General features: G+C 36.3%; 2 protein-coding genes across 3 annotated transcripts; both read left to right on the top strand.

Annotated features, from left to right (window-relative positions):
- The first annotated feature begins 1,261 nt into the window (after positions 1-1,261).
- LOC120341133 (uncharacterized) lies at positions 1,262-11,144 on the top strand. The gene is made up of 10 exons (XM_078120240.1): positions 1,262-1,614; positions 4,283-4,447; positions 6,249-6,437; positions 7,088-7,174; positions 7,866-8,015; positions 8,477-8,549; positions 8,807-8,883; positions 10,154-10,261; positions 10,502-10,576; positions 11,030-11,144. The coding sequence occupies exons 1-9, from the start codon at positions 1,336-1,338 to the stop codon at positions 10,562-10,564; spliced, it is 1,191 nt and encodes a 396-aa protein (XP_077976366.1). The 5' UTR covers positions 1,262-1,335; the 3' UTR covers positions 10,565-10,576; positions 11,030-11,144.
- Positions 11,145-11,640: 496 nt separating this feature from the next.
- Positions 11,641-16,178, top strand: LOC144432137 (uncharacterized). Of its 2 annotated transcripts, XM_078120242.1 has the most exons (5): positions 11,641-11,997; positions 12,755-12,862; positions 13,103-13,177; positions 13,631-13,714; positions 15,394-16,178. In XM_078120242.1, exons 2-5 carry the CDS (start codon positions 12,784-12,786, stop codon positions 15,741-15,743), a joined length of 588 nt encoding a protein of 195 aa, XP_077976368.1. In that variant the 5' UTR covers positions 11,641-11,997; positions 12,755-12,783; the 3' UTR covers positions 15,744-16,178. The 2 variants fall into 2 exon arrangements, with proteins under 2 accessions (XP_077976368.1, XP_077976367.1); XM_078120241.1 differs by having other exon boundaries at positions 11,641-12,862.
- Positions 16,179-16,188: the final 10 nt, after the last annotated feature.

Here is a 16,188-nt window from a genome sequence, read left to right as displayed (position 1 = left end):
AGAAGTAATTAAATATAGTAGCATTAAAATTTGATCATTACTATTTTATCCAAGTCTGAAATCAAGTCGACCACTGAGTTAAGTCTCTTTGACAGTTAGTTGGTGACGAGTCCGTGTCATTCCATTTAGGTGTTCAACTTGAGACGAGTCGATGACTCGATATCCCTTGACAATGTGTATTAGTATTGAAAATTTGCATCCAAAATAGATTTTATTAGATTTAAGTTTAAATTTCTTCTCTAATATATAAACAATGCTAGAATCGAGTTATTACCTGCCCTAGTTAAACCCTCAGTGAGTAATGTATTTTAGACTAGAGTATTGAAAGGCGCGGTAAGCTAGGTAGGTTCTTTGAAATTATTAATACCTAAAACAAATTGGCGGCTTGTCGGGATAAATCCATCTATTTCTAGATGCACTGGGTATTATTATCATGACTTAAAATACAGATGATAAGTAAGCAGTATCAAGGTCACAAATTAACTATTAGGGTTATATGACATATCTGTCTTACACGGCACAATCTTATTTGGCGATGCAATGGCTAGAGGAGAAGCGTTTTGAGCTGAACTGCGTTGACATCCCGGATTGTACATCTCAGCTTTAAATCCCATGCCACCCACCTCACCCAGGGTGTAATATATTCCATTACTATTCTCGGTTTGACCGTTCTCGACATCGAACGGCAGGCTCTACTGTTATGGATGGCTTTCACCACCGCTGACGTCCCGACTCGTCTCGGTCGCGTGACATGCTAGGGGACTCACGGCCTTACTCTATGTATTGTATGTATTGCGAGTTGTTTAGCATCCTAATGCATATTTCTTATTGTCATTACCAAAATTGCTGAGTAATTGTGTAGTTGGCAGAAAAACGCTTAGAATAAATAGCAAATATTTACATCACAATTCCAAGAAGAACGCTTGTTTGAGTAATGCTATATTTATTAGCCTTGCCATTTTTGAAGCGTTAGGATGTCCAATTAGACGATTGTCTGTATATTTATCTTTTATTATTTTCATTTGCTATGCGATTAAACATAGTCAATGATAAATGCTGAAAAATCAGAGGGCCTATTGTGGCCAAGTAGGTTGCATACCCAGTTTATTACACACTGTATGAGATGACGGACATGGGGTTTGTAGCTATGGAAACACAACTGAAGTACAAATTTTTATCCACTACTAGGCATCAACCACGTATTGCGCTGACAAATGTCACCAAATAATAATGAAAATTGTTCGTTTTGTTCACAGACTTGACTAATTATATTTAGGAGTATTATCCCCTGGAAATATAAACCTTAAAAATATTTTATTCTGGTGAAATGTGGCCATGAAATCATGTCTTTCCTACGCTCACAACAGACACTCTTTTATCAGTAAGGATCGTACAATGAAAAATGTCAAGGACTTGGGACGACTAAAATCTATTTTGCCAGAAAAATGTGGACGGGAACTTTGTTTAAGTCATGTTCCTTATACTCTGTTCAACAAATTGAAATCCGTCATTTTACATTCCCAAATGGAAAAAATATCTTTGATCGCCTGTTTCAACGATCCATTCCAGACACTACAAATTCTTGAATCGATGCAAAGAAATGATTGCTTACTTGTAAGTACAATTTAGTGCATAGGAAATAGGACAGGATTCACCTATTTATTCCGGATGAGAGGAAAGCCGTTTAGACCGATCTGCGGTTACGGCGAGGGCAGTCCAGCAATCCTTTCGCAAATTTCAACCTGCGAGTTCACAAAGGGTAATTAGAGGCGCGGTGACGAGCGTTTTCTTACGGTTGAGCACGATGCGCCATATAGCTTTTTTGATTTTTTATATGTATATATATTTGAAATTGTATGTGTTCTATGGTTCTATGGGGATCGAACCTCAATTTTATCTCGTTTGTTATAATCCGATGTAATAAAATCCAAATAAATTTCCCCCCCCACCATTGCTTAAAATATGAAAATTACCATTTATGCAGTCGTGGTTGGGGTTAGGATGCAGATTTCCTCGTACATATTCAAATCATTCCTAATTCTAACTGGATAATAACTAACTCCTTACTTTAAAACGTGGCAGTGGTGTTTTTTCTCAAATCACGCATTTTTGCATGAGTGGCGGGGGCTTCGTACAAAAGATCTTTAAGTTCTGAATCAGAGATTATGGATTCTCATATTTTCGAACCTAATCATATATATTAAAACAACTTATGGTACTCCCGTACAGCGCTGGGGAGTTGGAGTCGGAGCCATGGAGCCGTTTTCTGATAGTGTTACAAATGATAAAATCTTTCCTTTTCAGCTTATAATTCATTTTAAAAATTTTAGTTCCTAATATTATTTAAAAAGTTTCCAGTTATCCTGTATGTTTGAAAGTTCAGAATCAAAATTTGAAGCGGTCGCTTTTTACTCGCTTATATCAAAATTTTGAATCTCATTCCCACTAAGCTGCAATTTTTCATGATTGCGGTCGAGCTTCAAAGAAGTGATTTTGGAATTTCCATGTAACATATTATGATTTTTTCGTGGCGAATTATCCAATCCATTTCAAATGTCCTTAATTCTGCTCAACGTATCTCGAGATTGAGTCGTTTTACGACAAAAGAAAGGTTTAACTACTCCAAAATGCACCGCGGCCGTTGTTATTTTTTGAATATATAAAAAGTATATTGCAAGCAAGATTGATTGTGATTAGATTTATTTTAGTGACTGTATAATTTTCAAAGTCAACCGGTAAATAATATGTCGTAGGCGAAAAAATAATGAGATTAACAAGGCATTTTTTTTTAGCTGTTGGGAGTCTCCTAGAACAAAGTTTATAGTATTTCCCCGTTTCATTTTAGTATCTTATAATAACTCTCCAATGTGGAAATTCGGCTTGCGAATTGACTCCTCTATTCATCTTTAACATCTCATCGCTGATAATTATGAATACGCCTCGATTCTAGAACCAACTTTTGGCCTGATTTGGGAGAGGGGACGGCGTTTAATTGGGTGACAATGGTAATTTTCATTATTTTGGGTCTGCTTATTCAATTTGGACCGTAAAATACTGCCTCCCCGTCAGGCCTGTTTAAATTAATTGGCTTTCTCGCTCTGTGTATCTGGAATATCAACGCTTTTATTATCATATTTGAGTTGCCCGAATTCGTGTATGTATCATGAGATGAAAGGCTATTGTCGTTACTATCACATGTGCGTTGGATTTTGTGAAAAGCGTAAATTATTTTCGTCGGCATAAAGATTAGGCCATAACATCTTTTATTTCAGTGTTTTTTTTTCCCTTAATCACAATTTCTCAAAACATGTGTTTTGTGTCGCGCACCATATTTGTGAGAAAACAAAATATTACATATTCATCGGTGATGAAATTCTAAGATAAATAAAAAAGTGAATTCGCAAACCAAATTTTCCTGATCAAAAAGCGACATTATAAAATACTAAAAATAAAACAGAAAACACCAAGTTTTGCTTTAGAATGGCCCACGACAAATTTAATTTGGCCGACATGATTGCCAGTTATGTTGAAAAAAATTTAAATAAAATAGAAAGACAGTAAATATGTGGTAGAAAAAGTCATTATGAGCTATTTTACCGAATGCGCAAACGCTGCGATCATTCCAGAAGTCGATTTTTCTTCCCGTCTTATTGTAGGGTTACATGTAAAATCCATATATGCTGGGTAGACCGATTCGCCCGGAAATAAAGCAAATAATAACTCTCAGTGGATTCACAAGTTACATGCAGGAACAAAAAGGAATTATCATGACACCGACTTAAAGGTTGTTTACAGCCTAAATAACATTCCACGCTTAGAAAACAATTAGCAAAGTGCGTTATTGGGCTGCCCCACTGATGATGGCCATGGAGCCGGAGCTGGAGCCAGCTCCGGCATAAAAAAATAAAGCGCCGGAGTTGGAGCCAAAGATTGAATACACTGCGACTCCGGAGCCGGAGCCATCGTAATTTCGAACCTGCTCCCGTAATATATGTACAAGGTTTGGGTTGGGTCATAATTTTGATCCGATTTTCCTTGAGATTTCCGGTTGAACTGTGAATATTTTAGTTCTATTACGAGTTCGACGACTGTCTGTGTTAGCCAAGTAAATATACCCCCTGCCCATAGGCTTCAGTCCAACTTTATATAAATTGATGTAAAATAGGCGAACAAAATTAGTTACCTCGATATTGGTACACTACCTTCTGGAGCCCTCAGCCTATTTTATTCAGTTTATTCATTGAGCATATCTTCTCTAAATATTCCTATTTTATAATTTCAGAGCGTACATTTGAACTTGATGGACAACGTTCACAACAATGAGTGTGTTGATGCTATTATAGACCTTATCACCCGCGGGGTTGTCAATTCCATCGAAGTTCCAAGAGAACTTAACGAAGAAAACTCTGAAAGGTTGTTGGCCGGAATATTGAACTGCCAAAGAGAAGTGAGAGCTCCTTACATTTTTTTTTTCAGAGTAATAAAGTTCATACAATAAGAATTAACTTCCTCACCCTGGTTGTAATAAATTAGGAAGGTCATGGGTCATGCCCAACCGATGAAATTCCTCTTTTTAAAAGAGTTCTTCACGAATCAGTGACTGCTTAGAGCCTAGTTTGAAGTGTGAATCGGATAAGTAAAACACATATAAAGATGAGTAAATAAATATTGTAATAGATCATTATCTAGTGCAGGGGTGGGCAACCTTTTTCGGCTCGCGTGTCAAAATCGGCTAAATTTAACGACAAAATTCTCTCGCGTGCAGACAGATTCACGATTCGGGAAAATATCAGTCCGAAATAGATTCGATTACTTTTCCTATCCAATATCAGTGAGACTTCTGCTGCAGCATTACCGCAGATAGAGATTTTACATTGGGTTTGTATTTTGTAAATTTCAAAGGAATACACGAACTACTGGTTTCATCTTTCAGGCTACTCCCATTACGAGACTTAATAAAGTTCATACCTGAGAACAGAGATTAACAAGCATATGTAGATGAAAACATGGAGAGTAATGCAGTTGCAAAGTTTTTAAGACACGAAAAATTTTCGGAAATGACATCCCAATCACGCAATAGTTCGTTTTCTGCACTTCTCTCTTGTATTCCATTCTCTAATCGCTAATATTTCATTTGAAATCAATTTATAACAGTAAGTTAGCAAGTAACTCTAACCAACATGAGCTGTAGAACTGCATGAACATAGAAAAAGATGGCACAGATGAACTATACTGGTATTACGCTAGAGTATAGCCAAATGAGTGCTGCGCTCTTCTCGACAAAATATCTCGAAAGCCCACTCATTTGTTATGTCATAATATTTTTTATTGTGGTCATATGTCATGAAAGGACAAAATGAATTTAAATAAAGAGCGGATTATTAACAAACGATATATAATGAATAAACGAACACCGAATTTCATCATATAATTTAGAGTCTCGAAACGTTTTATCTAAAGAAGAATTATCTCGTTTCTGAGGCCTCACTCGCGTGCCGAATAAATGGGCTCGCGTGCCAAGTTTGGCACGCCTACCACGGGTTGCCCACCCCTGACCCAGTGTTCCGAACAATTCGCACTCCGGATTTTGTACAGTTTATAATTTGTGCATAAATATTAAGTAATACTATTAACTAAACGGCATAGGTAAAAACATCGGTAAATAAATAGTGATATATATCGTACATCATATATATCATATAATATATTATTGCAACGTTTCTAAATCGCGGAGCATTTCGTGCCCGATGACGAACTTTGTCGTACCTGGGAAGGAAGTTTGCTTCGTATTCGCTGTATTATTAATATTCCTCACTTTTTTATAATTACTATGATACTTATTTATGCACATATATAAACTACTTGAACTGTACGAAAGCGGGGGTGCGACTTTTTATTTTTGCCCATGACTTTATACTGCCCTAACAACTAGCTTGTGCGAAGCGAACAGCGCCTATCATAAGATCAATAATCCAAATTTTTAAGCCTGCAACTACTAGATAGCCTATGTTGAATAAAGGCCGACCCGCGTTTTCACCTATTTATTTGTATAGGTTGCACTCCCCTTGTCTAGTAAATCCTTATCCAGTGATACGCACATCTCACATCCTGGCTTTTGCACAGTTAAATAGTTATAATGTATCTATAAATATTAACAATATAACTAAACGACATTAATAACATACGTCGTTTCAGTTTTCGTGTTCATATATAGCACTGTTATCTTGTTTTTTTTCAAATGCTTTCAGTTGAAGATTGTCAATTTGAATGGCTGTACTCTCAACACTACAGCTTTCATCCACTTACACGAATTATTGGCCAAAGGAAGAATCTCCAAAGAACTCAACTTGGCAAACTGTCAAGGCGTATGTAAGTCAAAATTAACAACAAAGGACAAAGCTGTTCTCCAACAGGCATTAACCTTGGGTAAGAAACAGGTGAGAAACGTCCTCAGTATTCTGTTAACTTGTTTTTGGGCGACCGACATATCATACCATGGTTTATTTAAAGTCATTTCGATATGCGATGATAATTATTTAAAAACTGTGATACGTCTTCATCGCTTGTTATTACTTCATCTTTTTATATTATGACTTAAATTTTTTCGAAATCATAAAATCTGTATTATGACGTCGTAATTATTGAAACTTTTTGTATTATGGCGTAATCTTATTCAATTTTTTTTTATGATGTCTTTTTTAAAATCATAAAAACTTTTTTGCATTATGACGTCGTAATTATTGAAACTTTTTGTATTATTTATGTATTTGCATTATGACGTCAATTTTTATACCATGCGTAACTATTCTGTATGATGACGTTATCTTTTTATATTACAACATTTTTCGATGTATATTCGAAAGAGTCGACAAAACGCCAGAGTCGGGATTAATTTTTAAATGATGACGTTATCTTTTTATATTACAACATTTTTCGATGTATATTCGAAAGAGTCGACAAAACGCCAGAGTTGGGATTAATTTTTTTGTATCGGATTCATATTTTAAAATAATCGGAGTTTTGAGTCGCAGCTGGGTGCAAATTTTCCGACTCCGCTATATCATGATTGTTTATTTTGTTATTGTAGACAAGAAAAAGCCCCGAAGTTAAGTGGTTTGAAGCTGTGAAGCACATGGAAGACGTTGACGTTTATCGCGGCAAATTAAGCGTCTCGGTGAGTCTTTTACGAGAATGCGACAGAGAGTCGTGATATTGAGTCTGCTGGTTTCGTTCTATCTTTTGCCAATTGTGTTCATGATGCTGCAGTATACTAGTATTCCGGTTAAACACGTAAGACTGCAAAAACGTCTGAAGTTGGGCTGCAGTCGATATAGAAAACGGGGAGTTTCCACGAATATCTCCAGTGAAAGGTATATTTCCCCGTGTACTCGCTCTGAATTCAGCGCATATATTTCCATAGGCGGCGTTTTTACAGGCCAAAGAAAGCTTTGTGGAAGTAGCCACTGGTATATAAGAATTATGTTACTATATTAATAACTAAATTTTTTTTTGATTCGAAACTGCCTATCTATTTACTACACTTCGAAAAAAAAAGGTGTTGAGCATGGAAGTGAATCAAAGATTTATATCCCATGATACAAACATAGGCCATGGCGCTGTCAACTATTTATAAGACTATCGTGCCCTTTGACCAGATCTATAGGCTGTAGCGAAAAACCCATATCCAAGTTATACCCGTTATAATTACAACTTGAAATAAGTCCTTGACCTAAGTTAAAATTGGTTGCAATCTAGTAATTCTATAGTACATGCTTATTCCTTCATCAAAAATTATAATTTATAAATTGCCTCGTGTCGTTTTGACATTATTTTTCCACTTGTTTTTATTTATTCATTTTTTCTAGTTCAAAGAAGCAGTCAGAATGGTATATAATCGAGCAACTAAGTGCAGGGAAAAGAAAGTAATAACATTGGTGACTAGAATTGGACTAGATGCTTGGCAGCAATACAAGCCAGGGAGCAAACGGAGCAACCGATCTGATAACGCAAACATAGTAAGTGTAGACGTATCAATGAAATAAGACGCAAACATATCATATTGTTACGTTGGAGAATTTGAGCAAATACTTTGAGCTTTTACCAAACCCAATTATTCACTGGTTCACAGCTTTTTTAGTCGTGCCCCCTTTTTAGAATTTTTCAAGTCTCGCGCCACAACTCAATAGTATCCAGCTAACAATAAGCTACAAATAACATATAATAAAGCGAAAGTATGTTTTATTCAAAAAAACACGTTGAAAATACGTGGACGAAACGAGAAAAAAAAATAGAGAAATGTAAATATCCTAAATAAGGCGGGAAAGATTAAATTTACCAAATATTAATATTTTTTAATAGCTTAACGCCCCCACATCTAATTGCCTATGCCCCACTTGTGTGCCGCGCCCCACCAATTGATACTCACTGCATAATTTTTCTACTTATACTATATAGTGAATTTGATACTTATGTTCAGGCAGCGAAAAGATCTGGGATGGACGACGAAATGGTGAGAATTTCCGAGCAATTAGCTTCCCAGAAAATTTCAGGTCGGTTAAAATACTTTTATAAAAAGCTGAGATTATGCATACTTGAAATTCGGCTGAGGAGCAGCGCCGTAGAGTTGAGGATGTCCCCTCCTCAATTCGGACTTCAATTGATTAAATGAACATCGGGTCATGCGAATGAGGTTTGAATTCAACTGGGCCATCGCGCACTGAAATAGATAAAATTTACACACAAGTTCATCATATAACAAACATATTTGTGTATGAAACTAAATAAATTTTATGCAATGATAATTTAGACAAAAAAGAATCGTCAAAATGGAAAAAAATTAAGACCGGGGCTTGGAGCAAAAAGAGGAAAGCTTCGGATTTGCGAGTGAGTATTACATACAGTGCAATCAATATCCTATTTAGTCTAATAGTACTAGCCCGGCCGCTCCCGAAGTATGTAAACATAGATGGCGGACACCAGAACATAGTATGTGTACCAGGTTCGGGTTATGCCATAATTTTATTCCAATTTTCCCCTTTTTAGTTGTATTACGAGTTCGGTGACTGGCTAAGTGACTCTCCTAGAAATGACCAGAAACAAATCCTAATTCCTGACGAAAAATATTGATTTCGATTCTGGCTTCAGGTTGAAGGAAACCCAAAATCCGTTTAATCCGAGTTTAACGTTGAATCTCTTAATAACTGCGATGCTGACTGAGCATATCGAGAACACTGGTTTTGGAATGAACACAAAAGAAAAATATTTTTTCGTCCATGCACTTTGGAATGCTCAACCGACATCGCAAGCTTCCCTTCGATTTTGAATTTAGAAATCAATATTAACTCGAACGACATATTACTGACGCTGCTTGTTACAAAACAAGTGCCGTACAGCAGCACTTATATACCACATAAATATGTGTGGAGACAATAATAAATTTAGGATCAATTTTTGTTTCATGTATTAAATGTAGGGTCGTTCGAGGGCCACAATAAATTAGCTCGCGGGCCACATTTGGCCTCCGGGCCGCAGTTTGCCGACCCCTGCTTTAAATAAAAAGCACTAAGAGAGCAGTTTCCTAAAGAATAAGTTCGAACAATGCCCCAAATATCGGGTAATTCGCTAAAAGCTAATTTGGACCATATATAACGGAATGGTCCTCAGGGACATTTGACATCTTTTATAAAAACATTTTTTCTCGCCGTACGAATGTGCTAGAATCACCAATCAGGTCGCTTTCTACGTGCTGGTGCTGGAGAGCAATAAAAACAGATTTTCGAAAATATTTGTTGAAAATTTTCGATCAACGTCAGCCGTAGTAATTGGAATTGCAATATACCGTAAATAGTTTTCTACTTGACTAGTAGTGAATAGTACTTGAATATTTATTGCATTCTTATCAGAATATGAAATGTCTAATCTCGACATATATATATTGTACATAAAAAAAGATAGCTAATATCTCGGAACATAGTAAATACTTACGCATCAGTGCTTACTTTACTACTCGAACTACCTGTGGTGGATACGCAAAAAGCCCTCAGAAATCACAAATTTGCTCCAAAAAGCTTTTTATCGCTGGAAACTATGGTATTTACTGCTTCGATATCTGGATCAACAATTTTACGATTGACTTTTACGTTTGCTCATACAGCCCAACGGGAAAGAGAATTACTGCACACTATGGAGAGACCAAGGGCCAGTTCTGATTTCGGCTCCAGGTATCAGTTCCTGTATACAGATGAACAACCCGATCACCAAGGTAAAAATATAACATAGTTTTTGATATTACTTGTATTTTTTGTTGGGGTGTAACCTTTATATTCTAGGTAAGAAATCTTATATCTTACCCAATTTTTACTAAACCAAAATTTAAGAAAACAATAACGTAACTTTTCCAAAGTGCATATCGAAAGCTAATAAGAAATCTAGACAAAAATTAGTACCAATTTTTTTGTACAGTGTTATAAAAAATTGACTTACATCCTTTTAATCTTTTTAGCTCACACAGACCCGCCGGTTCGGCCCGCCAGTCGTTCTGCACCTATGTCCTCTCATTTTGTGAACCCAGATAGAGGTTAGTAAAAAAGTAAAGTTGTGGCAAACGCAATTTCTCAGCATTAGATTACATTTGAATAGAGTGGCATTTTTTCATTCATCCAGATGGTGATTGGTGGCTTAAGTAAATGATTAATCGACGTCCTGCCAAACCTTTTGGACGCACGGAGCTACCTTGGGGCCAGGTACCATGCACTCTATCGAGTGGGTGGTATGAATTCATTCAACGGGTCAAACTTGAATCTTGAAAAAAGTAATAGCCTTCTAGACACTTTTCTATATAAAGTAATGGAAAATGCGAAACCGATTGGCCCACTGGCACGGAGTCACTTCGGCGGCGAGATACCATGCACTTCTGGAAGTGGGTGATATGAATTCATTTCGACTTGAAAAAAAGTAATAGCCGTTGCTAACAAGCAACAAGTTTCTATTTTTATCGATACGCATTGCAATTCCCCATCTTTTTTTACAGGAAGAAATCAACCTCGAAACAGTCGTTCTCTATTGTTTTCGGCTGAACCTCAAAGGAACGAGCGTATAGCCAATCCTAGACAAGGTTTGTGCCATTTTGAACACGTTTTAGGGAAGTAGCCATAAAATGTGCCGGAACATTATGTGTTTCCGGCCTTTTAAAAGCTTGTAACTGTTTTTAATAACACGATCTCTGCTTAATTGGTAAGCAACGCCGAATAAAAGTACCGGTTCTTGAAACATCGTCAAGAGTCATATATCTTGTCCGTGTACAGCCATAAATTTTCATTTCTTTTTCTCGGTCAACAATCTAATCTAACCTAGAACAAACCTAATAGAAAGAAAAAAATCAGAAAGTTGAAGGCAGGTCAGTAAAAGGGTGGTACCCAGAGAATTCATTTCGACTTGAAAAAAATAATAGCCGTTGCTAACAAGCAACAAATTTCTATTTTTATCGATACGCATTGCAATTCCCCATCTTTTTTTACAGGAAGAAATCAACCTCGAAACAGTCGTTCTCTATTGTTTTCGGCTGAACCTCAAAGGAACGAGCGTATAGCCAATCCTAGACAAGGTTTGTGCCATTTTGAACACGTTTTAGGGAAGTAGCCATAAAATGTGCCGGAACATTATGTGTTTCCGGCCTTTTAAAAGCTTGTAACTGTTTTTAATAACACGATCTCTGCTTAATTGGCAAGCAACGCCGAATAAAAGTACCGGTTCTTGCAAGAAACATCGTCAAGAGTCATATATCTTGTCCGTGTACAGCCATAAATTTTCATTTCTTTTTTTCGGTCAACAATCTAATCTAACCTAGAACAAACCTAATGGGAAGAAAAAAATCAGAAAGTTGAAGGCAGGTCAGTAAAAGGGTGGTACCCAGAGTAATTTACTTCATAAAAGTAAAATATGAATAAAAGCTGGCCAATACTATGTCACGAAGATCAGCCGGAGCCGCCGTACCTTAAAGTAAGGGATGATATTTATTTACCTAAAGGAGTAAGCAAACTTTTTTCCTGACCTTTCTAAATTGAGGCGTGTACAACATGTACTGATTCAGTAATACCTTCGTCCATATTCAATGGTTGTCGTTATGGCTAGGAATTTCGAATAGTAAATTATTCGAATCGGATCAGAGCAAAATTTCGAATCGCCGCCATCTTTCTTTCTTTTCGCCAATGGTCGAGGTGAATTCCCCAATTTTTTTTTTCTGAAGTCATATTTTTCAACGCAATTCTGACATTTCTATTGACAAAAAAGTGTATGCCATTGTGTGTGTATAAAGGTGTTAATCACCAATCAGGTCGCTTTCTACGTGCTGGTGCTAGAGAGCAATAAAAACAGATTTTCAAAAATATTTGTTGGAAATTTTCGATCAACGTCAGCCGTAGTAATTGGAATTGCAATATTCCGTAAATAGTTTTCTACTTGACTAGTAGTGAATAGTACTTGAATATTTATTGCATTCTTATCAGAATATGAAATGTCTAATCTCGACATATATATATTGTACATAAAAAAAGATAGCTAATATCCCGGAACATAGTAAATACTTACGCATCAGTGCTTACTTTACTACTCGAACTACCTGTGGTGGATACGCAAAAAGTCCTCAGAAATCACAGATTTGCTCCAAAAAGCTTTTTATCGCTGGAAACTATGGTATTTACTGCTTCGATATCTGGATCAACAATTTTACGATTGACTTTTACGTTTGCTCATACAGCCCAACGGGAACGAGAATTACTGCACACTATGGAGAGACCAAGGGCCAGTTCTGATTTCCGCTCCAGGTATCAGTTCCTGTATACAGATGAACAACCCGATCACCAAGGTAAAAATATAACATAGTTTTTGATATTACTTGTATTTTTTGTTGGGGTGTAACCTTTATATTCTAGGTAAGAAATCTTATATCTCACCCATTTTTTACTAAACCAAAATTTAGGAAAATAATAACGTAACTTTTCCAAAGTGCATATCGAAAGCTAACAAGAAATCTAGACAAAAATTAGTACCAATTTTTTTGTACAGTGTTATAAAAAATTGACTTACATCCTTTTAATCTTTTTAGCTCACACAGACCCGCCGGTTCGGCCCGCCAGTCGTTCTGCACCTATGTCCTCTCATTTTGTGAACCCAGATAGAGGTTAGTAAAAAAGTAAAGTTGTGGCAAACGCAATTTCTCAGCATTAGATTACATTTGAATAGAGTGGCATTTTTTCATTCATCCAGATGGTGATTGGTGGCTTAAGTAAATGATTAATCGACGTCCTGCCAAAGCTTTTGGACGCACGGAGCTACCTTGGGGCCAGGTACCATGCACTCTATCGAGTGGGTGGTATGAATTCATTCAACGGGTCAAACTTGAATCTTGAAAAAAGTAATAGCCTTCTAGACACTTTTCTATATAAAGTAATGGAAAATGCGAAACCGATTGGCCCACTGGCACGGAGTCACTTCGGCGGCGAGATACCATGCACTTCTGGAAGTGGGTGATATGAATTCATTTCGACTTGAAAAAAAGTAATAGCCGTTGCTAACAAGCAACAAATTTCTATTTTTATCGATACGCATTGCAATTCCCCATCTTTTTTTACAGGAAGAAATCAACCTCGAAACAGTCGTTCTCTATTGTTTTCGGCTGAACCTCAAAGGAACGAGCGTATAGCCAATCCTAGACAAGGTTTGTGCCATATTGAACACGTTTTAGGGAAGTAGCCATAAAATGCGCCGGAACATTATGTGTTTCCGGCCTTTTAAAAGCTTGTAACTGTTTTTAATAACACGATCTCTGCTTAATTGGTAAGCAACGCCGAATAAAAGTACCGGTTCTTGCAAGAAACATCGTCAAGAGTCATATATCTTGTCCGTGTACAGCCATAAATTTTCATTTCTTTTTTTCGGTCAACAATCTAATCTAACCTAGAACAAACCTAATAGAAAGAAAAAAATCAGAAAGTTGAAGGCAGGTCAGTAAAAGGGTGGTACCCAGAGTAATTTACTTCATAAAAGTAAAATATCAATAAAAGCTGGCCAATACTATGTCACGGCGATCAGCCGGAGCCGCCGTACCTTAAAGAAGGGATGATATTTATTTACCTAAAGGAGTAAGCAAACTTTTTTCCTGACCTTTCTAAATTGAGGCGTGTACGACATGTACTGATTCAGTAATACCTTCGTCCATATTCAATGGTTGTCGTTATGGCTAGGAATTTCGAATAGTAAATTATTCGAATCGAATCAGAGCAAAATTTCGAATCGCCGCCATCTTTCTTTCTTTTCGCCAATGGTCGAGGTGAATTCCCCAATTTTTTTTTTCTGAAGTCATATTTTTCAACGCAATTCTGACATTTCTATTGACAAAAAAGTGTATGCCATTGTGTGTGACCGGTAAACAATCTGTCAGGGTGATGTATTCTATGTCTTCTGTAATTCATGTGTCGATAGGACCAATTACAATAAAACAGTCGCATACATGTACATTGCTCTCATTGACTCCCAAGTATTCGAGATTCGATTAAAAAAAATATTCGATTTCATTCTGAAATTATCAGGTATTCGAAAATACCCAGCCGTATTTGTCGTGATGAACTGATAGACCATCCGAATTTTTTTTGCCAATGCAATACAATAAATTCCCAAAATTTTGGAAATTTGTTCAGCAATATATATTCTACATTTCTGAGGTTTTGAATATTAAATTCTATATCGTAGAATATAGATCAAGAACAGCATAGCGAAACAAATATACAAGATTTGTAGACAACTATCCTGAGGTTAGCTGTTAAAAAACAATTGATGTCATGAATATCCGCATGTAAGAAATATAAAAGTTAACGTGGCTTGTACTATAAGCGCAAAATGCACATTCGACGTTCAGTTTAATTTTAAGATCCAGAGGTATTTTTTGATAAATGCTCCATCTGGCTTCATTGCAAGCAGAACGAACAGTATCAGAAAATTACTCTCTGTTAATGTCTTAAAAACTGAGTTAACACCATCAATTAAAAAGTAATTTCATCATCTCTGAATCGTGCGCGATTTGTTTTACAAAATCAGCGACTTGGCATTACGATTACGGACTTACGATCAGTCAAATTCAATACAACTTTCAACTTTAGCTTGATTTGCGTAGTTTAAAAATTTTTTTAGATAAAACAACATAGTTAAAAAATGGATTTATGGATCGCTTTGTTCAAATTATCATTCTTTATCTTCTAGGAACTATTATTTTCATACTTTTTACCGATTATTTTTATACTTTTTACTGATATAAAAAAGAAATCACAAAGCGCTCAAATATTTTTTTATAGGTATAGGGGTCCACTTTGTCTTTGCTTTATCTTTCTTTTATTTTTTCAGACCCAGTTCGTCATTGGGTTGAAACGGGTAGATTCAATACTGGAGTATTGGATTCGCTTCAACTATGCGCAACCAGAAGAAGAATCTCTAATTTCTCGACAGCTTCACTCAGAACAGACTTAATGTCGCTTACACAAAGTGTGTTGTCGGTCGAAACAGGAAACAGTGGGAATGCATCAAGCGCAGAACTGCAGTCTATCTCGGGCAGCTGGGCAACGGAAAAATTCTCCGTAAACGCTTGGTCTGGAAGAGATTCTTTTGCACCTTCGCCAAATATTAGCGATGGTGACTCGGGACATGATTCGGGAGACGATGGTGGTCAAGCTGCATATCTGAGCTTTTCAGAGTGAAGGGACTCAAAAACTATTTGAAATACTGAAATTATAACGGAAATAACAACCGTTACCTAATTTTGTGTATATTTTATTTTTTTTGGACCATGGTGTGTTCAAACTGTATAAATATTAGAGGAAATGTATGTATTTCTTCAAATCGATTATGTGATTAGTGTCAGCCTGTTTCTTATTCTCAATAATTATATCAATTTTTTTTTTTAAAAACCGCGCTAGAATTGCTTTTTTCTCAATAGACTTGACTTTTTATCGTTTCATAAAAATACTTTGGAATGTGTTCGCAAGTATTATGATTTTTCTATAATATCTTTTTCGGCATCAGCCCCTTTTCAAATCAATGAAATGATTTTCAAAAGATAAAAAAATAATTTTTGATATCCTAATTTTAACAGCGGAAATGGTGGTCACTGAATCGGCAAAACTTTACCATAATAAATTACCA

This window comes from Styela clava, chromosome 14 (genome assembly GCF_964204865.1).
Source record: "Styela clava chromosome 14, kaStyClav1.hap1.2, whole genome shotgun sequence".
NCBI lineage: Eukaryota > Metazoa > Chordata > Ascidiacea > Stolidobranchia > Styelidae > Styela > Styela clava.
The sequence above is the reverse complement of the archived record's forward strand: the minus strand, read 5'-3'. Positions and strand labels throughout refer to the sequence as shown.

What these genes read in the sequence shown, in the direction of transcription:
- LOC120341133 (XM_078120240.1), top strand. Translation starts at nt 1,336, where the DNA reads ATGAAATCATGTCTTTCCTACGCTCACAACAGACACTCTTTTATCAGT. An exon ending in AAAGAAATGATTGCTTACTT is followed by an intron (nt 1,615 to 4,282) that starts GTAAGTACAATT and finishes TTATAATTTCAG; the next exon opens with AGCGTACATTTGAACTTGAT. An exon ending in GCGGCAAATTAAGCGTCTCG is followed by an intron (nt 7,175 to 7,865) that starts GTGAGTCTTTTA and finishes CATTTTTTCTAG; the next exon opens with TTCAAAGAAGCAGTCAGAAT.
- LOC144432137 (XM_078120241.1), top strand. Translation starts at nt 12,688, where the DNA reads ATGGTATTTACTGCTTCGATATCTGGATCAACAATTTTACGATTGACT. An exon ending in TGAACAACCCGATCACCAAG is followed by an intron (nt 12,863 to 13,102) that starts GTAAAAATATAA and finishes TAATCTTTTTAG; the next exon opens with CTCACACAGACCCGCCGGTT. An exon ending in TTTTGTGAACCCAGATAGAG is followed by an intron (nt 13,178 to 13,630) that starts GTTAGTAAAAAA and finishes CTTTTTTTACAG; the next exon opens with GAAGAAATCAACCTCGAAAC.